The sequence below is a fragment of the Brassica oleracea genome, chromosome C3 (genome assembly GCF_000695525.1).
Source record: "Brassica oleracea var. oleracea cultivar TO1000 chromosome C3, BOL, whole genome shotgun sequence".
In the NCBI taxonomy this organism is placed as follows: Eukaryota; Viridiplantae; Streptophyta; class Magnoliopsida; order Brassicales; family Brassicaceae; genus Brassica; species Brassica oleracea.
This window is the reverse complement of record NC_027750.1, coordinates 18,938,285-18,962,704: the sequence shown is the minus strand read 5'-3', so window position 1 is coordinate 18,962,704 and position 24,420 is coordinate 18,938,285. Positions and strand designations below refer to the sequence as shown.

General features: G+C 32.8%; 4 protein-coding genes, 1 non-coding gene and 1 pseudogene across 7 annotated transcripts; 4 read left to right on the top strand and 2 right to left on the bottom strand.

Moving 5' to 3' along the window:
* Positions 1 to 694: 694 nt before the first annotated feature.
* Positions 695 to 1,281, bottom strand: LOC106332345 (E3 ubiquitin-protein ligase RHA1B-like). The gene has a single exon (XM_013770815.1). The coding sequence runs from the start codon at positions 1,143 to 1,145 to the stop codon at positions 735 to 737; it is 411 nt and encodes a 136-aa protein (XP_013626269.1). The 5' UTR covers positions 1,146 to 1,281; the 3' UTR covers positions 695 to 734.
* Positions 1,282 to 7,997: 6,716 nt separating this feature from the next.
* On the top strand, positions 7,998 to 9,294 carry LOC106330039 (annotated as a pseudogene).
* A 1,298-nt stretch (positions 9,295 to 10,592) lies between these two features.
* On the top strand, positions 10,593 to 13,038 carry LOC106335986 (protein SGT1 homolog B). Of its 2 annotated transcripts, none has more exons than XM_013774687.1 (10): positions 10,593 to 10,876; positions 11,140 to 11,209; positions 11,387 to 11,511; positions 11,625 to 11,751; positions 11,835 to 11,931; positions 12,030 to 12,095; positions 12,177 to 12,315; positions 12,452 to 12,528; positions 12,604 to 12,708; positions 12,792 to 13,027. In XM_013774687.1, the coding sequence occupies exons 1-10, from the start codon at positions 10,717 to 10,719 to the stop codon at positions 12,897 to 12,899; spliced, it is 1,074 nt and encodes a 357-aa protein (XP_013630141.1). In that variant the 5' UTR covers positions 10,593 to 10,716; the 3' UTR covers positions 12,900 to 13,027. The 2 variants fall into 2 exon arrangements, with proteins under 2 accessions (XP_013630141.1, XP_013630140.1); XM_013774686.1 differs by having other exon boundaries at positions 10,596 to 10,876; positions 12,449 to 12,528; positions 12,792 to 13,038.
* A 40-nt stretch (positions 13,039 to 13,078) lies between these two features.
* On the bottom strand, positions 13,079 to 14,923 carry LOC106335988 (serine/threonine-protein phosphatase PP1 isozyme 6-like). Its single transcript, XM_013774688.1, has 4 exons — positions 14,607 to 14,923; positions 13,693 to 14,252; positions 13,378 to 13,587; positions 13,079 to 13,297 (listed from the first exon to the last, which is right to left on the bottom strand). The coding sequence occupies exons 1-4, from the start codon at positions 14,782 to 14,784 to the stop codon at positions 13,280 to 13,282; spliced, it is 966 nt and encodes a 321-aa protein (XP_013630142.1). The 5' UTR covers positions 14,785 to 14,923; the 3' UTR covers positions 13,079 to 13,279.
* A 3,230-nt stretch (positions 14,924 to 18,153) lies between these two features.
* On the top strand, positions 18,154 to 19,835 carry LOC106328340 (reticulon-like protein B2). Of its 2 annotated transcripts, XM_013766765.1 has the most exons (6): positions 18,154 to 18,224; positions 18,294 to 18,572; positions 18,799 to 18,979; positions 19,079 to 19,220; positions 19,297 to 19,366; positions 19,471 to 19,835. In XM_013766765.1, the coding sequence occupies exons 2-6, from the start codon at positions 18,332 to 18,334 to the stop codon at positions 19,638 to 19,640; spliced, it is 804 nt and encodes a 267-aa protein (XP_013622219.1). In that variant the 5' UTR covers positions 18,154 to 18,224; positions 18,294 to 18,331; the 3' UTR covers positions 19,641 to 19,835. The 2 variants fall into 2 exon arrangements, with proteins under 2 accessions (XP_013622219.1, XP_013622220.1); XM_013766766.1 differs by lacking the exon at positions 18,154 to 18,224 and having other exon boundaries at positions 18,260 to 18,572.
* Positions 19,836 to 19,939: 104 nt separating this feature from the next.
* TRNAL-CAA lies at positions 19,940 to 20,023 on the top strand. Its single transcript has one exon. It is a non-coding gene; the product is annotated as a tRNA-Leu (tRNA).
* Positions 20,024 to 24,420: the final 4,397 nt, after the last annotated feature.

Sequence of the window (24,420 nt, the reverse complement as noted above, 5' to 3'; positions counted from 1 at the left end):
AGTTTGTAAAGATCAAGCAGTTTGGATTAGGTTCCTCTTTGTTCCATGAGCTGTGTGTCTTCGTCCAACATCGTCCCCGACTTCTCCTTCTGCACTATTTATTTTATTGAATCATTAGAAAGTGCTTTCCATCTTCAATATGAAAGGGTAATAATATTTTTTTACTTATTTCTTGTCGACATGAGCGTAGAAGAAGTTGAGGGATATCATAGCTTCTCTAACTTGGTAGTAAATAACAGATTTGGGAAGAAAGTTTCTCAGTGAGTCAAAGAACATGTTTTATAGTGACGTGGATAGCTTTAGAGCGGAGAATATTCTCTTTTTAGTATTGTTAGATTAGAGTTTCCAGAAATTTAATGTGTTAAGCAGAGCAATCACTTTTTTTATTCTAAAAAGTTTAGGATAAAATGAATCACAAACACACACACAGAGGGACAAAACGTATTATCGTTAGTGCCTTTTTGGTATTTTTTTGTTAAAAAAAATTGTTTATATTCCTGATATCTAATAGGCCAGATTTTTAATACAAATCAATGTAGCAATGTACAAATTTTTTGTGTTACATTTTTTCCTTTTTTTGTTGAAAATATCGATCGGATATTAATATCTACACTAGAGATACAGAGTTTTAGTGGAATTACACAGCAAAATCAGATACTGCCGACAGAAAAGTAAAGCCCGCCGTTAGTATGTATCTCCCATTCATCACTATACCAAACCGGACCCGCCCGTGCTTATTTTTCGGCCGGTAAGAACCGATCCCGACAAATCGGACAAGTCATCTTGCGGCAATCCACAATCCAACGATCCAAGCAATGATCATGAAACACATGTCGACAGTTCGGAAGTTGCCTGATGTTATCATCGGACTCAAAATCAGAGAGACACACCGTGCAGCAGTCTTCAAGATCGGTCTGAATATCCGAGAAACGAACCACCGGGGAAATCTTGTCAGCAAGACTCACCGTCGTGAGGGTTTCGGGTCTGATCGGGTCCGGTCGAAGAATCTCGTGGTCTAGAAATCGAGGTAAACCGATGTAAGGACAAAGAACATCGACCAGGTCTCTAAAGAAACCGATGACGTAAAGCGTCTTAAGTACGTATCCTGGAATCTGAAGCTCCTTAAAATCTGTCGGAAGACCCATTGAAGATAGAGTGAGAAAAGAGAAAGCTAGAGATGTGGAACATACATAGACAAGTATAACTGTATATATATAGATCCTAAGATTTTTAGTTATATAAAAATATTTTCTCTAAAAGATAAAGCATAGTATAGTTGAAGCCGGCGGCTAAAGATAAGGACTGCAAAATGAAATGGATCAACAATGGCGGTATTATATAAATTTATATTACTATTGACTAGATTGATAGGAATCTTGAGATGGTCTCATAAAAGTAAATGATTCAGCAACTAGTCGAAGAACATGATTGGAATATTAAAACAAGAAACGTTGATGGATCCCTCTTGGTAAACACTAAAGCGTAGATTTAAATTTACATGATGTACAAAAAAAATATGCGTTTTAAATATTTGTTATATTATGTTAAAATCAAAATTGATAACAAATGGGGTTGTAGCTCAGATGGTAGAGCGCTCGCTTAGCATGCGAGAGGTATGGGGATCGATAGCCCGCATCTCCTTTGTTTTGTGGTTCTTTATCCATATTTTTGCCATTTTATATTAATAAAAAATAGTTATTATTGGAGCACGATAAATGGGCCTTTTAGGTTTTCTTTTCGCTACAAAACCCATATACGTCCTCGTACTTATTCACATGCGATGAAGTCATTACTCGTTATTTGATTCTTTATTCACTTTACATAAGTGATCAAATAAATTTTGGTTTAATGTCTCTACGGCAAACAAAAAACACCCAATTAGAACAGTGGAAGCACTGAGAACAAAACAGTCCTTAGAATGGGGATGAGTAAGAAGAAAACATAAATTGGGTAACAAGAAAGATCGTTACCTCACTTTCTTGTAGTACAAGATAGCTTTTTAAACACTAAAAACGCTAAAACCGCCAACAATGAGATGAAGCAGAAACGGAACTTAAACGTTATAAGAGACCAATTGCGCACGTACTTATTTGTGCTAGCAACAGAGGTGTTCTCAGAATCTCAGGCTTACTGAAATTAAGAAAGCTCATGTTATATTCGGCAGAGCCACATACAACAAGATGGGGGCCATTGAACCCAACAAGATATATATTTAGTGTAAGTTATTAAAGTCCAATCTATATGTTCCTACTCTAATTTTTTTTTCTTTGCCCCACACCTTTGTTTAAACCCCCTGTTCCGGAACGCGGTAGGCGCTAGTCGGGCGGTCGGGTTGGGCCTAGCGCCTAAGGAGAAAATCGGGGATTAATCAGAAATTATGCGGGGCAGAATTTTTAGATGGTTTACTATATTATAAAACATGTTAATCTTTAATTGTGTATAACATTAATACATTTTCATGTTTAAGATTGTATAAAACACACAAATAGAATATATATAAACTTAATATAGTGTAATTTTCATCAAAATTATGAATATAAATGATATTTATAAAATTTTAGATCAAATAAACAAATAAAAATATTATTAAAACTAAAAAAAAAAAATTAAAAAAAAAATTAAAAAAAAAATATAAAAATAAATAAAAAATAGATTAGGCGGCCGCCTAGGCGGCTAGGCGGTCATTTAGGCGGCTAGGTGGTCATTTAGGCGGTTTAGGCGGAAAAAATCGGATATCCAATTTTTTAAACCGATTTGGCATAAATCGGGGCGGAAAAGTGACGCGTAGCGCCTAGACGGCCGATTTTTAGAACAGGGGTTTAAACCCACTTAAAACACACAGAAAATAATATTGTTTAAAGCCCACTAAATAGAAACACCTAATACCAAAAATCTAAGTGCTTTTTTTACAAAAAAAAAAAAAAAATTCTAAGTGCTTCACCTCATCTCTTTCACGTTACATGACTTCTTTTTTTTTTTTTTTTTTTAACGTCCGATTAATTATGCTATTACAACGCTGAAAAATATTACATAGACGATATGCAGCCAACAATTCTACCACCAAATGAGAATACACGTCTGACTGCGTCAATCTGAGCGGTCCTATGAGATCCATGTTCGATGATACGCCATGCACAATGCTGAAGACCTCTTGTAACCATTTTTCTCCATAATATGCATAATTTGCGTTTTCTGGGGTTTGAATCCTAGACTTTCGGGTGTAGAAGTATTAATGAACCTTTAGTCAAAACACTGGACCAAGGGGGCTTCCACAAAAATAGTACGTTACATGACTTCTTAGTCTTACAATTTTCACTTTTTTTATCAAACAAACAAAATTCACTTGTATCTTTCACTTGGTGAGTCATGAATCATGTCAACTTTTAAAGTATTTGTGTTTCTCTTATTTAATTTATGTTTGATATAAACTAATAACATAACATTTTTTACAGACAAATCAATGGAAAACTTTTTTAAAAAATAACCAATTGACTTCTCCACCGATTCAGAAAGATATTGTGCATTGTTTTGCAGAAAAAGTTGTGAAATCTATTATCAAAAAAATTGCTCATGGTGTTTATGGTCTATTGGTGGATGAATATGCTGATATTTCTCACAAAAAACAAATGGCTGTTGTTTTATGCTTTGTCGATAAGAACGTAACAATCAAAGAAAGATTTATTGGTGTGGTTTATGTAAGAGAAACTTCTTCTTTGACACTTAACCTAGCTATTGATGGTTTGAAAAATGTAAGGGGCCAAGGTTACGATGGAGCGAGTAATATGAAGGGTGACATGTCTTTGATTTTAAGGGAAACAGTTCAAGCTATTATGTTCATTGCTTTTCTCATCAGTTTCAGTTGGTTATAGAATTGTAGTGGCAGCCGCGAAGAAACATTTTGAAGTTGGTGAATTTTTTGATATGATTTCTAGATTATTGAATTTAGTTTGAGCTTCTTGCAAATGACAAGATATACTTAGAGAAATACCGTAAGGTTACTGAAAAAGGAATTAGCAATGGTGAAATTTTCACAGGAAAAGGGAAGAATCAAGAGTGTTCTCTTGCAAGGCCAGAAATACTCGTTGGGGTTCTCATCCTAAGACATTAGTTTGCTTGGTCGAGTTGTTTCAATTGTTATTGAGGTGCTTTAGTATATACAAAACAAAGCCCCTAATGAATCAAAGAAACGACGAGCATATGGTCTTATTAAGTCTTTTGTACTTTTGATTTCGTCTTCTATATGAAATTGATGCTCCTTATTTTGGGATTAACGGAAATTTTATCCATAGCTTTGCAAAAAAAAGATGAAGACATTCTGAATGATGTTTCATTGGTCAAATCAACTAAGCGAGAACTGCATAAGCTTAGATATGATGCATGGATGGGACTCCCTGATTGTGAGACTTTCTTCGTTTTTGTAACAAAAGTGATATTGAAATGATCATGACGGAAGACGATTTTGTTGGTTCAAGGATGCAAAGATAGAAAAGCAACATAACCAATTTACATCATTATAAGATTAGTTGCTTCAATGTTGTTCTGGATCTGCGGCTCCAATAGTTTGATCGTTTTACTGAGGTAAACACCCGACTCCTTATTTGTATGGCTTCCTTAAGTCCTACAAAATCATTCAAGTTGTTTGACAATGATAAGCTGATAAAATTGGTTGAATTATATTAGACGATTTTAGTTTTTTTTTAGCGTTTTTCTTTTGAGCAGCAGCTTGACATATACATTGATAATATAAGAGAGGATGGCCGATTTAATAACTTGGAAAGTCTTGGAGATCTTTCTCGTTTGATGGTGGAAACACATACGCATCTTGCACATCCTCTAGTTTACAGGCTTTTGAAGTTAGCACTAACTTTACCAGTTGCTACGACAACTGTAAAGAGATGTTTTTCTGCAATGAAGTTTGTGAAGATTGTTTTGCGCAACTCAATTGGAGGCCAATTTTTAAGTGACTGTTTTGTTTGCTTTATTCAAAAAGATTTGTTTACATCAGTTACAAATGAAACAGTGGTAAAAAAGTTCCAAACCATGGCTGAACGTAAAATATGTTTGTAAGTTTTTTTTCTTAATAATAATTGTAATCTTTTTTAATTTAAGAGATTTTTCATTTAATATCATATTTATGCCCCCAGCAAAAATATGTTATGCCTCTACCACTGGTCATATTCATTACCAGTTTACCACCGAAATTATACAGAGGGGCTTGGAACCTCACATGTCATGATCTTCTTCCATTGAGGTGGTTATTCTCTCCACGACATAAATGAGACACATGAGAATTTCGCAGGGTGGTTGGGACTCCACAGAAATAAAGACAAGACTCAACTATTTCACACTGGGTTGAAGAGAGCCAATAAGGAAACCATTAGCAATCAAAGTGGTTTTGAGCTAGCCAATAAAAAACCACTTTGATTGCTAATGATTTCGTTATTGGCTCTCTTCATGTAAAGTATTTGGGCCTATCTTTAATGAGCACGAAGCTGAAAGTCTCATAATACTATCCCTTGATGGATAAGTTATCCTTTTGTTAAGGTCGGTCATGGGACAAGTCTAATGAAATATTTATCACATGCTTCCATTTTTATAGGCTCCATAAAACAAAAGTCTATATATATATATATATATATATATATATATATATATATATACATATTTTTGCTAGTGTGTTTAAAGTCTATCATGAGAGGACGAAGAAATACCATTTTATCAGAGATTGGATCGCTTGTGGTGAGGTGGAGGTGCTGAAGATTCCAACCTCCGGCTGATGTCTTGACAAAGGTTGTGCCGGTTAACAAGTTCAACAGTGCTTTGGAGTTGTCGAATGTGACTGAAGCCTGAAGATAGCTTCGACATTGCCACTGTAAAGATTCGAAGTGCAATCACTATGAAGATGTTTGTTGACTCAATCTAGAGTTTGTTGGATAATATTGGTTCAAAATTGAAAGAAATTAGGAATTAGGAAATATTCCTATTGAATAAAAGAAAGAAATAATATTCTATTGGGGTTAGGAGTTACCCTAAGACTACTTGCAATGGGCTAGTTGAATTTTAGATTCAACAGTTTAATGCTTGCAATGGCCTAGTTGAATGAAACAAAATTGTTATGTGGATTACATTCAGTTGAATAAATTCAATCAGTTGAATTTTAAAAAAGTGGGGACACAGAAACACGTGGCGACAAGTGAATGGAGAGAAAGTTGAGCAAGTGAGATTCACGCAACCATTCCACAGAAAAACAAAATTTTATCTTCTTTAAATCAGCTTCTATATTTTCATTGGTTGATCAAATTCTTTTGGGATTCTTATCTCCTCCAATTATTAAAACTCAATTATTTTATAGTAATCGTTTTTTATATATAAAAAAATTATATGAAAATTCATGATTTTTTATGATCTATAAAAAGAGACTAGTCTCACTTCATTTGGATACATAAAAAAAAACGTCAACTTTCACTATAATTTTTGTATTAGCATTTAATTAAAAAAAATTGTGTTTAAACTCTATTTCTTTTGCAAATGGATCACAATAATAATCCATTTAACACTCAAAATTCGTCAAATTTTTCTTTCAACTATCCAAATCCCAACAACTATCATTTTCAAAATCAACCTTCAAACACACCCCAAAATATACCAAATTATGGTTTTGCACCAAATTTCTTTATGCCATCATCTGTTCCAAACTATCCTCCATATTATGGATCGGTGATGCCAAATTTATTTCAAAGACCTCCTATTTCTTCAGCTTCAATGGGTAATGATGTTGTACCAAATATTGGAACAACCGAATTTCCAGAATTTTCTACACAAATAGGTCTTGGTGTCACGAGCGCTGTCAATGAAGGCACTCGAAAGGAAAATGAAGAAGATTCAACTCATGCTCGCCGCAAAAGCCCGAAATGGACCACTGATCAAAATTTGGTGCTAATTAGTGGTTGGATTAAGTATGGAACTGATAGTGTTGTTGGCAGAAACCAAAAAAATGAAGCATATTGGGGAAAAATTGTTGAGTACTGTAATGAGCATTGCTCATTTAATCCTCCACGAGATGGAGCTTCGTGCAGAAACCATTACAACTATATGAGCAAAACGTTGAGCCAATGGGTTGGTGCGTACGATAATGCTACGCGTATGCAACAAAGTGGGTGGTCGGAGAATGATGTCCTAGCAAAAGCGCATGAAATATATTCAGGTGGTAAGAATGAACATTTCAATTTAATGTCAGAATGGCATGCTCTCCGTGATCAACCACGGTATGGTAGCCAGGTAGGAGGAAACTGTGGTTCAAGTAGTGGATCTAAGAGATCCCGCGAAAATGATGCAAGTGACTCTAACTCTGTCGGATCTAGTGTTCGTCCAATGGGGAGAGACGCAACAAAAAAAAAGGTAAAAAGAAAAACGTCGGTGTAACTTTGGAGATGGTCAACGAAGAGTGGAATGAATTCAAACAATTCAAAGAACAGGAATTGGAACGATTGGACAAAATAGCCAAGAGACAAGAAGAGGCAAACCAATTGGTGAAAGAAAAGACTCAAGCTAAGAAGATGAAGATGTTCATGAAGCTAAGAGAAAAAGAGCAACTCGACGACAAGAACAAACAGCTGTTGGAGAAGTTGAGCCACGATCTATTTGGAAATTAATTGATGTCAAGTCTTTATGATTTAATAATCTGTATTTTTCTACTTTAATTATGTGTGTTTGTTTTTTTACTTTAATATTGTGTGTTTGTTTTTTTCTACTTAAATAATATGTGTTTGTCTCGTTCTACTTTAATAATGGGTACGTCTTTTTCAACTTTAATAGTTTTGTTTGTATTCAATCCGTGACTTTTGGCTTTTGTGAGAGAATCTAATCTTATCTATTAATTATGTCATTTTAATATTGGTTTGAAGTCCAAAAATTTCAGCCACTCGATCTTTTATAAATGGAGACTCTTTATTTCATAAATGTACCAACAACACAAATCATAGCTTACAAAAATATCAATGGATCCGTCAGAATTTCCTTTTGATATTGAAGCTTACAAAAAACAGTCTGAAATTGAAGAGAGATACATCGTTAATCGGTTTAGAGAGCGTCGAAAAAAAATTGTTGAAGAATAAACACCTCGCAGCAAGAGAAAATACTTCAAAAGAGATCATGTTGCTGCAAATCAAAGGCTTATTAATGATTACTTTGCGAATCAACCAACATATAATGATGCAATATTTCGTCGGCGATTCAAGATGCGAAAACATGTTTTTCTTCGGATCGTTGGAGACCTATCAAGCAATGACAACTACTTCACCCAGCGAGTTGATGCAGCCTATAAAGAAGGTATATTTCCATTAGCAAAATGTACTACTGCCATGCGAATGCTAGCATATGGTGTTGCGGCTGATGCAGTCAACGAATATATCAAAATAGGAGGTACTACAGCATTGGAGTGCTTGCGTCGATTTTGTAAAGGAGTCATACAACTGTATGAGCACGAGTATCTTAGAGCTCCAACTCAAGATGACCTTCAAAGAATTTTGCACGTCAGTGAGATGCGGGGATTTCCAGGGATGATCGGGAGCATTGATTGCATGCATTGGGAATGGAAAAATTGTCCAACGGCGTGGGAAGGTCAACTTACTAGAGGAGATTAGGGAACCACCACTGTTATACTTGAAGCAGTTGCTTCTTATGATCTATGGATTTGGCATGCATTTTTTGGATGTCCAGGCACATTAAACGACATAAATGTTCTAGATCGTTCTCCGGTGTTTGATGATGTTGAACAAGGAAATACTCCTAGAGTGAAATTTTTCCTGAATCAACGTCCGTATGACATGGCATACTATCTAGCTGATGGTATCTATCCTTCTTATCCAACTTTCGTCAAATCAATCCGACTTCCTCAAAGTGAGCCAGACAAGTTATTTGCAAAATATCAAGAAGGATGTCGGAAGGACATCGAACGTGCATTTGGAGTTTTACAGGCTCGATTCAAAATCATTCGTGAACCAGCTCGCATGTGGGATATAGCCGATTTGGCTATCATCATGCGGTCATGTATCATATTGCATAATATGATTGTTGAAGATGAACGAGATACATATGCTCAACATTGGACCGATTATGATCAATCTGAGGCAAGTGGTTCTAGTACACCACAACCATTTTCGACTGAGGTGTTACCCGTTTTTGCAAATCATATGCGTGCTAGATCTGAATTACGTGATTCAAAAGTACATCACGAATTGCAAGCAGATCTAGTCAACACACATATGGGCAAAATTCGGGATGTTCCAAAATTAAAACGACTTTAAGTTACGTGTGGTTTAAGAGTTTTTATGTTTTTGAATTGAGTTTATTGTACCAATTAAGTTGTGTGTTTTTATTTGTTGTATTACATCGTGTGTATTTGAATTTTCATAAGTTTATTTGTTTAATAAAAATATTATATTTTTAAAAATAGTTAAAAATATAAATGTATTTTTTTAATATGTCATTTTAATTATTTATGTTAATTATACTAGAAATTATTATTTATGTAACTATTAAATTGTAAAGAATAATAAGATGATTTAAAAAAATGGTGGGGTAGGGGGTTGAATTTTATTAAACAAAACTATTGTAGATGTTAAAAATAAAGTGGGTGTTGAATAATTAGGTGGAAGAAAGAGAAGATGATGTAGAGTGTTAAAAAGAGAAAAAGAGAGTGTTGAATAAATCGACCAGATAATTTAGACTTGATAATAATCTTGTAATGTTTTTTCTTCTTCTTACATCATTAAATTAAAAGCTGATTGTTCCTTAGCTCGGTGGTGGGGTCGAATATATAGTGGATTGCCAGAATCTTCTAGCCCAGATGTAAGAGTAGCTTATACAGTAGCTTATATTGAAGCTCTGAACTGGTTAAATTTCTCTGTGTCGAATCTTCTCTTTGTTTGTTTGTTACTTGCGTTAAGTTAGAGAGATAGCTATTAACAAACGAACCACACAGAATAATTGTGTGTTGAAGTTGATTGAGGTTTCAACAGTGAGAGATACTTATTATGTCAGATCGATGTTCAATTATTATTGTTAAATAAAGTAAAGAATTAAAAAGAAATCAAAAAGTTGTAATAAAACATTTGAAAATATATTAGTTATGTTTTGTATTTGGGTTTTAATAAGACATGTGATCAGTATTGTTTTGGTTAGTGTTGATTTCTGTTTAAATTTGATATTTCTGATAATTATCTACAATAATTATTAAATACTTTGAAAAGGATTTTTACAATTAGTTTTTGTTAATATCATTATTATTTTTACAATTCTCTTTTCAATTAAATAGTTTTTAATATTATATTCATTATAAAAAATAGTAAAAAGGAAATTTTCATTCTTATTAACAAAATAATTTATAATATCATATTTATCATCAAATTCTTATAAAAAGGAAAATTGCTATCACGTTTTCTTTTCTTTTTAATTTTTTTTTTTTTGACATGTGGTGCAATTGAAAAACCAAGCTTTATATTATTATATATATATAAGATTTATTGGTTAATAGATTTTTCCTTTTAACAACATATTGGTTAAGAGATTGAATCTCATCAACGATGCTTTAAAAGACCTAACAGAGTATTAATAACAAAAGGTTTTTCTAAGGCTCAGAAACAATAAAGTCTGAGGATCTCGGGGCTCTTCTGTCTCTAATCTTGTCTTATTCAAATCCTCAAAAAGAGTGATTCAATGGCGAAGGAACTAGCGGAAAAAGCTAAAGAGGCGTTCTTAGATGACGACTTCGATGTGGCTGCTGACTTATACTCCAAAGCCATTGACTTGGATCCCTCTTGCGCCTCCTTCTTCGCCGATCGTGCTCAAGCCAACATCAAACTCCTTAACTTCACCGGTAATAATCTCTTCCTAACACCGAAAAGCTCCTGTCTTTATGTAATTCGATCTGTTCATAGTGGAACCAAGTTCGATTCGTTTAGTTTTAGGGTTTCCGTGTAATCTTCAATTTTTGGAATTGCTTATTTATTACAAAGACTAGTAACAGCTAATCTAGTTATGGTTTTGGTTTCAAAAGTTTTATTGTCTGTGTTCCTTAGCGAAGAACTGAACTACTTGTTAGATTCTTTGATCTAACACTTTTGTCTTTTGTGAGAGCAGAAGCTGTTGCAGATGCCAACAAAGCCATCGAGTTGGAGCCTACTTTGGCCAAAGCTTATCTCAGAAAGGGGTATGATATGATATTGTCGTCATCTCTCTGTATTAAGTTTAATGACCACTTTTATTGTATATATTTAAATTTGATTGTAACTATAGTCTTATCTTCCCATACTGTTCTGTATCTACATCGTCTCTCTGTATTAACTTTGATGTTTTTTTATCTTCTCATATTATACTCTGTTTGCAGCACTGCTTGTATGAAGCTAGAAGAGTATGCTACTGCTAAAGCAGCTCTTGAGAAGGGCGCTTCCGTTGCACCAAATGAATCCAAGTTTGAGAAGATGATAGATGAATGCAACCTTCTCATTGCAGGTTTTTCACATCAACTCCTTAGCTTAAGAGAACATGTGCTATAAATGGTTCTCAACATTTATCATCTGCTGCTAATCTTGGATTTATAACATAATCTTTTAATGTCTTTTCAGAAGAAGAGAAAGATTTGGTTCAACAGGTGCCACCGACTTTGCCTTCAAGCTCTACAACACCACTAGCAATCGCAGCTGATGCTCCTCCTGTTCCAAGTCCTGCACCACCTGCCAAACCTATGTTCAGGTAGTTTAGCTGTTGGAAGTGTTCTTTCCTATTTTTTTAATTTTCTTGGAACGATGAGTATCTCAAACTCGATGTTTCAACAGGCACGAGTTCTACCAGAAGCCAGAAGAAGTGGTGGTGACAATTTTCGCTAAAGGGATACCAAAGCAGAACGTGAATGTAGAGTTTGGTGACCAGATTGTGAGTATCCTGCCACAAGATGATGCATTACTTTCATCAGATGAATGTGTACTGATCTGAGATATCTATTTGTTTTTTTTTTTTTTTTTTTTTTGCAGCTGAGTGTTGTGATTGATGTTGCTGGAGAAGAAGCTTATCATTTCCAGCCAAGATTGTTCGGGAAGGTATATATATATTTGAAAAATTGAATTGTGTGATTTTGTTTTCATTGTCTTACTAAATCATTCTTCATGGATGTTATATAGATAATACCAGAGAAGTGCAGATATGAGGTATTGTCGACCAAAGTTGAGATCCGTCTCGCAAAAGCAGAGATAGTCACTTGGGCCTCCCTTGAATATGGCAAAGGGCAAGCTCTTCTGCCTAAACCCAATGTTGCATCAGGTTTTTTTCTTAACCCTTTACACCTTTTTGTTGCAGTTCATTTCAGAAGACACCATCTTCGTGTTTATTTTATTAGTTCTAGTTGTGAAACCTAAAACACCCTATTCTCATGTAACTCTATGTTCATATGCAGCAGTGTCTCAGAGGCCGGTGTACCCATCCTCTAAGCCGGGAAAAGACTGGGACAAGCTGGAAGCTGAAGTGAAGAAACAGGTTCCTCTTTTAGCTCCACAAGCTTGGCTTTACTTTACTTCATACTATTTCTGCTTATGGCTTCTGAATGTGCAGGAGAAGGATGAGAAGCTAGATGGAGATGCAGCTATGAACAAGTTTTTCAGCGACATATACCAGAGTGCAGATGAGGACATGAGGCGAGCCATGAACAAATCATTTGTAAGCTCACCTATCTCTTCTTTTGTCTTAACAACTTATTCTTTGTTCTTTTAACTGACGATATATGGTTTTGGGTTTGACAGGCAGAGTCCAATGGGACGGTGCTGTCTACAAACTGGAAAGAGGTTGGGACAAAGAAAGTGGAGAGCACTCCACCAGATGGCATGGAGCTGAAGAAGTGGGAGTATTGACCATCTTTTTAAATCCTCTGTTCTGTTTCTTTGTCAAAAATTATGACAAATCTTTAAACATAAGTGTCTTTTGGTTTTTGCTTGAATTTGTGTTGTGTTATGAGTAAACGTTAACAGTTTTTTGTTTTGTTCTTTTCCCGAGACTCTTCTCCATGACAGCATTGTGATCTTAACTGAGAGATATAAACCCAACTTCCTTAGAGTTGAAAAATGTTGTGATCATTACAAAACAATCAAACATAACAAAATTTTGCTTCAATCAAACAGAACAAAGAAAAACAACCTAGCAAAACCAAACTGTAGCCTCAATAGCCTACAGCTTAAAAAATCGAACACATCAGCTTCATTCTCGTCTTGATTCCCCCACTGATACAAAGGTCTTAACCACCTCTTCCTCCCTGCAAAAGAAGTTAACATATCAACCTGATATCTATCTATACTGCGGAAACCGACAAACCATATGGGGAAAGTATTTCACCTTATGTGGTGGGGTTCCTGGTCTAGAAACGTTGTTGAATCCAAATCTTATCTTCTTCTCAGTTGACTTGATGATTTGAAACGAACACGTCAAGCTATCATCAACACTCATCATTGCACCAGCATTATCAAACTCGCCACAGTAATTGGGTGCAGAGAATATCGTCACAAGTTGTCTATTTGCAAAGAACTCATATCCATCTTCCACAACCTGCAATATCAGTAGCAACAAATTGATTTAGTGAATAACTATGTAAACTGGTTCTTGCATAAGACATCTAAGAGATACACTTTCTAGTGTGGTTCTAGCTTTTACCTGATGAGCTCGGCAAACAAGATCAAGGTCATGAGTTTGAAGGAACTCAGCCACTATGTCGGCACCAAAAGTATATGAGACACCTCTCTCATTCTCCCCCCAGCCTTTAACTTCTTTTTCAGGATCAGCCCACAACAAATCACAAAGAACACCCTGATCAGGAACATCGATAGGACGAGGAATCCGCCTGATATCATCCAAGCTCTTGAGATCAGGGGAAAGTCCACCGTGCATACAGAGGATCTTGTCGTCAATGAGAGCAGCAACAGGCAGACAGTTGAAGCAGTCGGTGAAACTCTTCCACAGTCTCACGTTGTATTTTCTTTTGCATTCATCGTAGAAACCGTAGACACGGTTGATAGAAGCGGATTCGTGGTTGCCTCTGAGAAGAAAGAAGTTGAGCTTGTATTTGAGCTTGTAGGCAAGGAGAAGGCATATGGTCTCTATGCTCTGCTTACCACGATCAACATAGTCCCCAAGGAACAAGTAGTTCGCAGCAGGAGGGTAGCCACCGTACTCAAACAAACGCAAGAGGTCTGGAAACTGACCGTGAACATCTCCTGCTCATCAACATATAAATTTATAATTGTCAACAATTATGGTAGCAGGAAAGAGGGCACTATGAAAAGGTAAGTATCATACACCTAGTTCAACAACTATCAAATGAAGCTTCTTCAGAGCTAAGGAAAATGGTTTCTCAGAGACTGAAAAAGTTAAAGGTCACATCTTCAGTAGACAAAATCAGCAAAAAACCATTACTTGAAGTAACAACAACACACCCATACACAAATAAATTTCAAAGTAAACCTAATAGCTTCCCTCAACAACATAGTTACAAAGCTAAACACTTTACATAAGAAAATGCAAGTTTAATCAAGCTAGCAAGAGTGTATCTTTGTTGGGTGATATTATACCGCAAATCTTGATAGGAGCTTCGAGTTCGAGGAGATTAGGCTGGCTTAGAAACACCTCTTTGGAAGCATAGCAGAGCTGCCGTATCTCCACCTCTAGTAGCTTTACCTGCTTCCCCGCCTTCCCGTTATTCGTCTCCAGTAGCCGCCCTATTATGTCGTCCAGTAAGTTCTCGTCCATCTTAGCAACAACCCTAAACCCCTCTTTCTCTCTCACACAGACGAAAACGGATGTATAGTCGCACCGGCGTCTATGGAGAAGATATCAGAGAGAGTTATGTAGGTGAAGAAGACACCGATTCGTAAACCCTAGAACGGCTATTTCATCTTCCTAATATTTCAAAGGAGGAGCGGTGCAGTGGGCCCTACCTGGTTACGGCACGTGTGAAGTTCAAACGCACGTGCGAATCTTTGATTTGTCTGTCTGTTTGACGCATTCTCGGAATTTGGTGATTGGTCCCTATACTTTTTATTTGTTTAATGTATTGACCCATTTTATTTGCAACTGATATCTACATTACAAAAGTTTTTCTTTTTAGAAAGTTTATGTTTTATTATTAAGTAACTAGGTGTTTTGTCCGCACTTGCGGACTTAATAATTTTACAAAAATTTGTAAATAAATTTATTATCAATTCAAAAACTATTAGAATACATTATTTCATGTATTTCAAATATTTAAAATGATTATATATATTAATTTTGTATGTACATAATTTTTTTTATTTTGATAAAACATCTTTGTCAAGTAAAATAAATTTGAAAGCATTCATATATACATAAAAATATATACAGGGTTATATTTATTTTTAAAATATTATGATGTAAAATATTTTTAGATACATAATATAGAATCTTTTAGATAATAATTATTATAAAATTAATGAAATTCGTTTTAAATTTATGAGTAATTATATATGATGTGATATATATTGTAAAACAGAACGATTTAATATTATTAAACCAAATATAATATAAATATACATATATATAATATTTCAATATAGCTAAAATAAATATAATATAAGCTTAACTATAATAATATCATTATAAATTTTTTAATTATTTCCAATATAATGATAAATTATCATCTAAATAAATAAAGTTATTTATTAAGATTCATTAATATCTGATCTATACTATTATTTGCAAAGTGATTTTTCACAATGGAGCTCTCACGTTAAAAGTTAGTTGTTAATATTAATTTTATCCTTAATGAATTTTTATATATAATTAAAAATAATTTTTATTTTACTTTTTTGAAAGAAGAAAAACGTGAATGTCTTATTAAGTTATAGATTTTCTCATGTTTTAAACTTATATGGATACTATCATATATTTATTTTTATTTTTATTTTTGAAAAAAAGGCTCACTATCTTATATTTATTATTATTTATAATATAGTAGAATAGATTAGGTTACATATGTTATTATCGTATGGTATGTATTTATCCTTTTAAATAATATTTTTATTAATGGAAAATCATTTTTAATTGTGAACCAGCTGCTTTGGTATTAGTTAAGAGTTTTTATTAATAATTTTATCTTATGTATAAAAATTAAATTTTAAATTTATTTTGAATTTTCGAATGCATGATTATATTGATAATTTTTTCATTGATTTTGATTTGTAAGATCACGGAGAAGCTGACATATAAGAAAATTAAAATTACCAGGTAAAAAATAATAATTAAAAACATAACAAATAAGTAAAATAATTAATTAAAACTAATAAAAAAATGACAACTAATCAAAATTTTCTAAAAACATGGAGAAATTGACACATAAGCAAATTCACTTTGCAACAGAGCTCTCACGTTAAAAGTTAGTTGTTAATATTAATTTTATCCTTAATGAATTTTTATATATAATTAAAAATGATTTTTATTTTGCTTTTTTAAAAGAAGAAAAACGTGAATGTCTTATTAAGTTATAGATTTTCTCGTGTTTGAAACTTATATGGATACTTTTTTTTTTTTTTGAAAAAAGGCTCACTATCATATATTTATTATTATTTATAATATAGTAGAATAGATTAGGTTACATATGTTATTATCGTATGGTATGTATTTATCCTTTTAACTACTATTTTTATTAATGGAAAATCATTTTTAATTGTGAACCAGCTGCTTTGGTATTAGTTAAGAGTTTCTATTAATAATTTTATCTTATGTATAAAAATTTTAATTTTTTAATTTATTTTAAATTTTCGAATGCGTGATTATATTGATAATTTTCTCATTGATTTTGATTTGTAAGATCACGGAGAAACTGACATATAAGAAAATTAAAATTACCAAATCAAAATAATAATTAAAAACATAACAAATAAATAAAATTATTAGTTAAAACTAATTAAAACATCACAACTAATCAAAATTTTCTAAAAAAATGAAAAAAAAATTGACTTATAAGCAAATTCACCTCATAAATAATAGTATAGATTAAATGATACAGCTATTAAAAGTTGAGCAACCAAATTAAACTTGGTGGCATCTAACTGGATATTCTTCCCAGTGATTCTCTCCATCCTACTTCAATAACTCGATGCCTCCAAATCCCATTACAAAACCTCAACTCTATCGTTTTTAGAAACCTATCTCAAAAACTCAGTTAATTCCTTTATTCGAAACTTTTATCATCACAACCTTTTCTTCTCTAGTCTCAGTCTAATGCGTCAATCAATTTTAGGATTCACATATTTGAATTCAAATCTTTTACTTCTCACCAATCAAAAAATTTCTGTTGAGAAATCGTTCTCCTCCTCTTCTCAACAACTTCTTTGCTATTACATTTCTGGTTCGTCTTCAAAATAGAAGGTAAATTACAGAATCTCGAGATTTCTATCAATATCTGTTAGATACCGGTTTACTTACGGCCATGCTTCCGGTTCTGGGTTTAAATCATCTGGCTTCTTTGGACTTATGAGATAATTATAACTGGACCTCATCGCATTGGGCCTATATTCTCAGTTTGGCGTATGTTCTTACATAACCATAACACATCGCTTTCAATTTTTTTATTTTTTTAATGCATCTATAGTTTCAGTTTAGCGTGTGATTTATGATTATTTATGTAGAACATGAAGATAATTTGGTAAAAGATCTATGGCATAATATAACAAAACGTTATATATAGATTCTTATAGGATGGTTGCAAATTCTTCTATACTGATAATTATTCATGGTAAAATTATTGATGTAATAGACGGTTCCTACTTCCTAATGAATAATACTACTATAATTTATTGACAAAGATATGGAAGCATGATTCACCTAAAGGAATGGCTTCTATCGTACCAAGTGTCATAAGGATGGTGGCTTAACGGAATAATGGTCCACGCTCGCGACACCTGGACGCTACAAAATAACCAGAAGAATACAGTGTTCGAACTTCGATGAACGGAGCCGTTAAATATACGTGGTTTTGAACGGCTAATTCAACTCTCGAGCAGCCGTTAACAATGACGGCGTCAAATCTTGGTCCAATGGAAAATACGAAATGTTCAGTTGTCCCCACAATCATGCCTTTTATCTTTTCCCCAAGCGTCGCTCGAATTTAAAAAGGGAGAGGTTTATCAATTCAACGGCTCAGATCAAACCAGTTCAACGGCTCAGATTGAGTTAAACTTCGTTTTAGCCCTCCTTCGAGATCCTTCTCTCAGTGTTTAACGTTTGTTTTTGTTCTCTAGAATCGGAAGCTAGATTCTGCACGAATCGATCGGAAACAATGGCGGACGAACACAAGCACGAAGAATCTCTCCCTAAATTGGATCCGGCGGTGGAAGTTGTAGAGAGAGGATCGTTGATGGACAAAGTATCAGAGAAGATTCACCACAAAGGTGGCTCGTCTTCATCATCAGATGACGAGAGTGAGAAGAAACCGTCTTCTCCGTCGTCTATGAAATCGAAGGTTTACCGTTTGTTCGGCAGGGAGAGGCCCGTTCATAAGGTTCTCGGTGGCGGAAAACGTACGTTTACGCCGATCTCGTCTCGTTTGTTTCTCTTCTAGTTAGAGAGCTTGATGCTTCCTTCTAGATGATTGATTGTTTCGTATAAACCCTTAATTTGGTAGGATGTTTGATTTTGCTAGATTGAATCATCATAGATTATCACAGAGACTCTTGCATTAGCTTAAGAGCTTTGTTGATTTTGTTGTTTATAAACCCTAATTTGGTAGGATGCTTGTACTTGCAGCGGCTGATATATTCATGTGGAAGAACAAGAAGATGTCAGGTGGTGTGCTTGGTGGTGCCACAGTAGCCTGGGTGCTCTTTGAACTCATGGAGTATCATCTTCTCACTCTGCTGTGTCACGTTATGATCGTCACTCTCGCTGCGCTGTTTCTATGGTCTAATGCCACCATGTTCATTCGCAAGTAAGTTCATTGTTTAGTCTCATGAAAGTGGCTTGCTGGCTTCACATGGTATCTCAGGTTAAGCTTATTTGAACCCAACTCGTTACATTCTTTTTTCAGGTCTCCACCAAAGATTCCTGAAGTGCATATCCCTGAGGACCCGCTTCTTCAGCTTGCATCTGGGCTCAGAATCGAAATCAACCGTGGGTTCTCCTCTCTTCACGAGATTGCATCTGGAAGGGATCTCAAGAAATTCCTCTCTGTAAGTTTTAAATCTGTTCTCTCAATGTCTCATCGTGATTATAAGTTTATAACTCTACTGTCTGTGATCAAATTAGGCTCTGTTCGGGTTGTGGATTCTATCAATCTTGGGTGGATGTTGTAGTTTCTTGACATTGGCATACATAGGTAACAACATATACCATTGCTTCTACCTTCTTTAACACATATTGTATTCAAACAATGGTAATGGTTGGATTTTGGCTTCTTGATTGATCTTCTGTTTGATTCAGCTTTGGTTCTACTTTTCACTGTTCCTCTTGTCTACGACAAGTACGAAGACAAAGTAGACTCATATGGTGAGAAAGCAATGGCTGAGTTGAAGAAGCAATATGCTGTGTTGGACGCCAAGGTATTGCGCAAAATCCCAAGGGGGCCATCAAAGGACAAGAAGAAGGATTAGGAGCTGTGTTCGTCGGTTGTGTTGTGAAATGGTAGTCTAAAAGTTGTGTTAGATCCCATCTCGTTCTCGATTTTACTTGTAAACTGCTGTTTTTCTAGAACTTTATTTTGTGTTTGTGCTATTGGTGGGTGTTGTGTCATGAGAACAAAACTTGTAGTTGACCTCTTCCTATATAAATATTTTACGTATTCTTCACCAATGTTTCCATGCGCTATCAAATGAAGATTTGTCGGCCTACGCGTTTGGTGTCCTTTCAAAATACATATATATAAATTATGTTGCTTCATAGTGTCATCAAAGTCAGGATGGCCGAGTGGTCTAAGGCGCCAGACTCAAGTTCTGGTCCTCGTACGAGGGCGTGGGTTCAAACCCCACTTCTGACAGAATTTTGTTATATAATTATATATGAAAGCCTTAAATGAGAGTGATAGCAGAAAGACTGCAAATGAAGACATTTTATTATATCTTTTTGCTTAGAAAATCTCATATTTAAAAAATTATAATACGTAGTTTTTAATTAAAAAAATACTATGCTGAATTGTCACATAATTGGAATGTTAATTTTTTTTACGTGGCGGTTTGAGAATCAATTGAGAATTTTCTTAGTTCAAAATTAAATTTCTAGGGAATGTTATACTCATTCCGTTTCATAATACATGATGTTATTCCTTAGTGCATAAAGATTAAGAAATTTACTTTTCTCTAAAAATTAGTTTTAAAAATAAAATTTAAAAATCATCCAACCAATTACAAAATAACTACAACATCTAATTGATTGCACAGTTTTCAATAAAGTTAAAAATAACTTAAAAATATCAAAACATCATCTATTTTGAAACAACAAAATCTTCAAAAACATCATCTATTGTGAAACAGAGGAAGTATTATATAGTATATCCATTATGGACCATTTATTTATCAACTTAAAATTATTATATATTATTTTCTTAAATAAAATCTACGGAATAACCTAATGTAATCCATGTCCTAAAACGCGGCTGCGGCGACCGGATTTGCGGCGATTAAACGTTCGGCGGAGCCCAAGCATTTCGATTTGGACCAAATCAGAGAAGTAGGCAGAATTTTGAAAAAAATCTTCGTTTTTTGTCTTTTTGAAACCCGAAATCGATATATTTATGAATAATCTACAAGTTTAGAGTGTAAATCGTGAAAAAAAAGCACAAGAACAAATGAAAATCCATGGCGGCCGCGGAAAATATTTGCAGAAGCCCTAATTGCTTTAGTGAAGAAGATGAAGAGTTAATTACAAAAATGCCCTTCACTAAAAAAATCATGAAAATAAGTAAAATTGAGTGACGTGCGATTCGAACTCATGACATGTTTGAGAATTAATCTGATACTTACCACTAGACTACGCCAATTCATATTATTTGTTACATAAACACCTACTTATATATAAATGTTTTTAAAAATCAAAATTAAACTCAAAATTAATCCCCGATTAATCCCCGAGTAATCTCCGATTATTACATTATGCGCTAGGCCAAACCCGAACGTACGGATAACGCCTGGCGAGTTTTCGAACATGGAATGTAATTAATATATATATGACAATTAATTATTTTAAATAATAAAGATTTGTTAACAATATGTTTACTTTATATCATTTTTTAATTATTTATTATTAAAATAAATTGCACAATTACATTAATCAAATAATAAAATTTTAGATTTGTTTGTATATGTTGTATTTTGAATTTTTCAAAACGAGAATAAATTACTAAAACTGTTAAAAATCTCACATAAACATTTGTAATCAAAGTTTATTTTTTTTTCTATAATAAAATACAATGATTATAAAATCATATGAATAAATAATTTTATTTTAATAAGTGTTTATGTTAATATATATATAATTCATATCGTTTAAATTAACTATACATCATATGAAAATACATACTTATATTTTGATACATGCGTTGAACATATATTGAAAAGTTAATATTTTAATTTTGAAATCTTCATTATTTTTTAAAATTATTATAAATTATTGAAACCACTAAACATTTCACATTAAAAAAAATCGCTGGTGTAAAATTTTGTTACACAAATATGCAAATAATCTTAAAATCATATGAGTATAAGACTCATTTAATAAATATCCATATTTAAAGTATACTATATATCTATGTTAATATAATTTAAATTTAATTATATATCATATACGATAGAAGATTGCTTGTTTTGATTTATATACTATAAAATAATTGCGAATAAATAAGAGCAGTCGCTTGATTTATATGCGCACGCTAATTTATTACATAATAGTAACAGATTTATTAGTTATTTAATATATAATTATTATTTTATTATTTCATAATATGTAGAAAAACATAAAATAAGTAATAAAAATAAAATATTTATTCTGCACAAGGCGTAGATCTTATAACCTAAGTATGTATCTTTTTAATAATTTTAAATCTTAAACATTTTCTAAATCTGAGGCTAAAACAAAATAACAAAATGAGAATAAACTCAAAAATCAATATTTATATCGAGCAATAACAAAAATGAAAAAAACAACACAAAAATGAAAAAAAAATATTAAAGATATATAGGATTGAAAGGTGAACGTAAACTTCTCATAACTATAATTAACTTTTAAATTGTTAAATCATGATATAAAACCGAGCTAGCATAGTTTCATTGTAACCAAATAGTAGGCCTGAGATTCTTCAGCCTTAACGTTAGGTTCTTATGCGATAAGTGATTTTTTGACCTAAAATATTTTTAAAAATATGATCAGTTCATCGGTAAACAAATTATGTAATTAAAAAAAAAAATTAAAAATTGTTTAAGGGCAAAAAATATTAATTCGATCAAAAATATAAATTTTATTTTTCCATACGATATTTCTTAAGTAATTTTCATATATATTCACTATGCACAAAGCGCATGCCTTATCCTAGTTATCTTGTTATTTAAAATCGTTAGAAATGTAATGTGATCAACTGATCATGTCTGTTTTGTAGTAGTATCGAATTAGGATGAGAGAGGAATCCGGTTAGCTAGATAATGGAATCTTGCTCAATCTCCACCGAAGCAAAAAGAAGAACTTATCCCTCGCTACAAGATACCGAATGCATCCACATATCTCTACACCGATCGTCACTTGTAAGACAGCTGCAGCATAGAATAGGAACTCCAATAAAGCAGGTTTGGCTTGGGTGTTCACTGGACTGACAGACTCAAGCATGAATCAAGGCTCCATGACTCAAGATTTCGTCACTTCACCATTCATCGCCGGAGCCTTAGCTCTCCGAACTAGTCTCTTATCTGCAGTGGACATGAATCTTACAGAGATTCCATGTTTTCTGACAATTCAACGCTCACCAGAGCTATTAAAAACGATATGCATATCAATGAAATTTATGGAATCATCACTGATATCCAGCAAATAGCTTCTGTCTTCGTCGATATCTCTTTTTTTTCTTTCTCTCACAATCTCAATTCTAAAGCCGATACTTTGGCGAAAAGAGCCCCTAGCTACTTGGATTGTATCTGACCCATTAATGGTGTGAATTTGGGTTTGAGGCCTTTTTATTTATATTATGAGTTGGTGCACAAAAAAAGAGAAAAACTAGTATAATATATAACTAGATGTTTTACCCGCACATGCGGGCATAATCCTTTTATGAATACTTATTAGTTTATGGCTTATTAATCTAAAACCAGCATAATAAATTATTATTTATATTTTTAAACTTTTAAATCAAACATCAAAGTATTTATATATGTCAAATATTTTTCATCAAAATATATACTTATTATTGTGTTAATTATTTTAAAATACTCATCTCTTAGAAATAGTTTAGAAAATATCTTTATATAATTTTTTTTGCTTGAGTAATATTTAATTATAAATTGTTTTGTATCTTATTTTTTTTAAAAAAATTATAACAAAATATTTTTTTTCAGATAGCAACACAAGATATATAAAATTATCTTATTTTTTAAATATGTTTTTCATAATTTTATTATATTATTTTATAATCAATTTTTTAATATTTAATATAAAATATAAATTTAAAATTATTAAAATAAAATTCGGTAAGGGTATTGTTTAAATTAATAAATTAGTGAATCAATTAGAAACTAATAATAAATCAATAACCTAGCTAAAAGTCTAAAACCTAATAAAAATATGAAAAATAAGAAAAACTAACTAAATATTTAATATATCATATAAATTTAATATCATTAAAATGAAATTTTTTTAAATTATATATAAGGTTAATTAAGGGTATTTTTAAAAATTAATAAATTAGTGACTGAGCTAAAAACTAATAATAAATCAATGATTTAGCTAAAGCCTAATAAAAATATAATAAATAAAAAAATTACCTAAAAGTATGGAGAATATGACAAATCAGCAAATTCACTTCTCAAATAATAGTATTGATGTTAAAATATTATCCTCTGTTTTTTAATGTTACATATTCTAGATTTTTCACACATTTTAATAAAACACATTAAATTTGCATATTTTTTTGTGTTTATCTTTGTTTCATAATTTTAAGCTAATAACAATTCGGTAATTACAATTAAGTTTTTTGAAATTTGCAATTAGTTAATAAAACATGTCTTGAAAATGTAAAAAATAGATCTTTTTAAAACAAAATTTTTTCCTAAAATATATAATATTAAGGAACAGAGGAAGTAGTATATAGTAACTTCGGTTGAGGCCATAGGAAAAGGTTTTGGACTAGTCTTAATTGGCAGTGACAAAAAAAAAAGGACTACTCAAAATCGGAAGATG

What these genes read in the sequence shown, in the direction of transcription:
- LOC106332345 (XM_013770815.1), bottom strand. Translation starts at nt 1,145, where the DNA reads ATGGGTCTTCCGACAGATTTTAAGGAGCTTCAGATTCCAGGATACGTA.
- LOC106328340 (XM_013766765.1), top strand. Translation starts at nt 18,332, where the DNA reads ATGGCGGACGAACACAAGCACGAAGAATCTCTCCCTAAATTGGATCCG. An exon ending in GCCACCATGTTCATTCGCAA is followed by an intron (nt 18,980 to 19,078) that starts GTAAGTTCATTG and finishes TTCTTTTTTCAG; the next exon opens with GTCTCCACCAAAGATTCCTG. An exon ending in ATCTCAAGAAATTCCTCTCT is followed by an intron (nt 19,221 to 19,296) that starts GTAAGTTTTAAA and finishes TGATCAAATTAG; the next exon opens with GCTCTGTTCGGGTTGTGGAT.
- LOC106335988 (XM_013774688.1), bottom strand. Translation starts at nt 14,784, where the DNA reads ATGGACGAGAACTTACTGGACGACATAATAGGGCGGCTACTGGAGACG. An exon ending in AGCTCCTATCAAGATTTGCG is followed by an intron (nt 14,253 to 14,606) that starts GTATAATATCAC and finishes GTTGATGAGCAG; the next exon opens with GAGATGTTCACGGTCAGTTT. An exon ending in TTGTTTGCCGAGCTCATCAG is followed by an intron (nt 13,588 to 13,692) that starts GTAAAAGCTAGA and finishes CTGATATTGCAG; the next exon opens with GTTGTGGAAGATGGATATGA.
- LOC106335986 (XM_013774686.1), top strand. Translation starts at nt 10,717, where the DNA reads ATGGCGAAGGAACTAGCGGAAAAAGCTAAAGAGGCGTTCTTAGATGAC. An exon ending in CCTGCCAAACCTATGTTCAG is followed by an intron (nt 11,752 to 11,834) that starts GTAGTTTAGCTG and finishes ATGTTTCAACAG; the next exon opens with GCACGAGTTCTACCAGAAGC. An exon ending in AAGCTGAAGTGAAGAAACAG is followed by an intron (nt 12,529 to 12,603) that starts GTTCCTCTTTTA and finishes CTGAATGTGCAG; the next exon opens with GAGAAGGATGAGAAGCTAGA.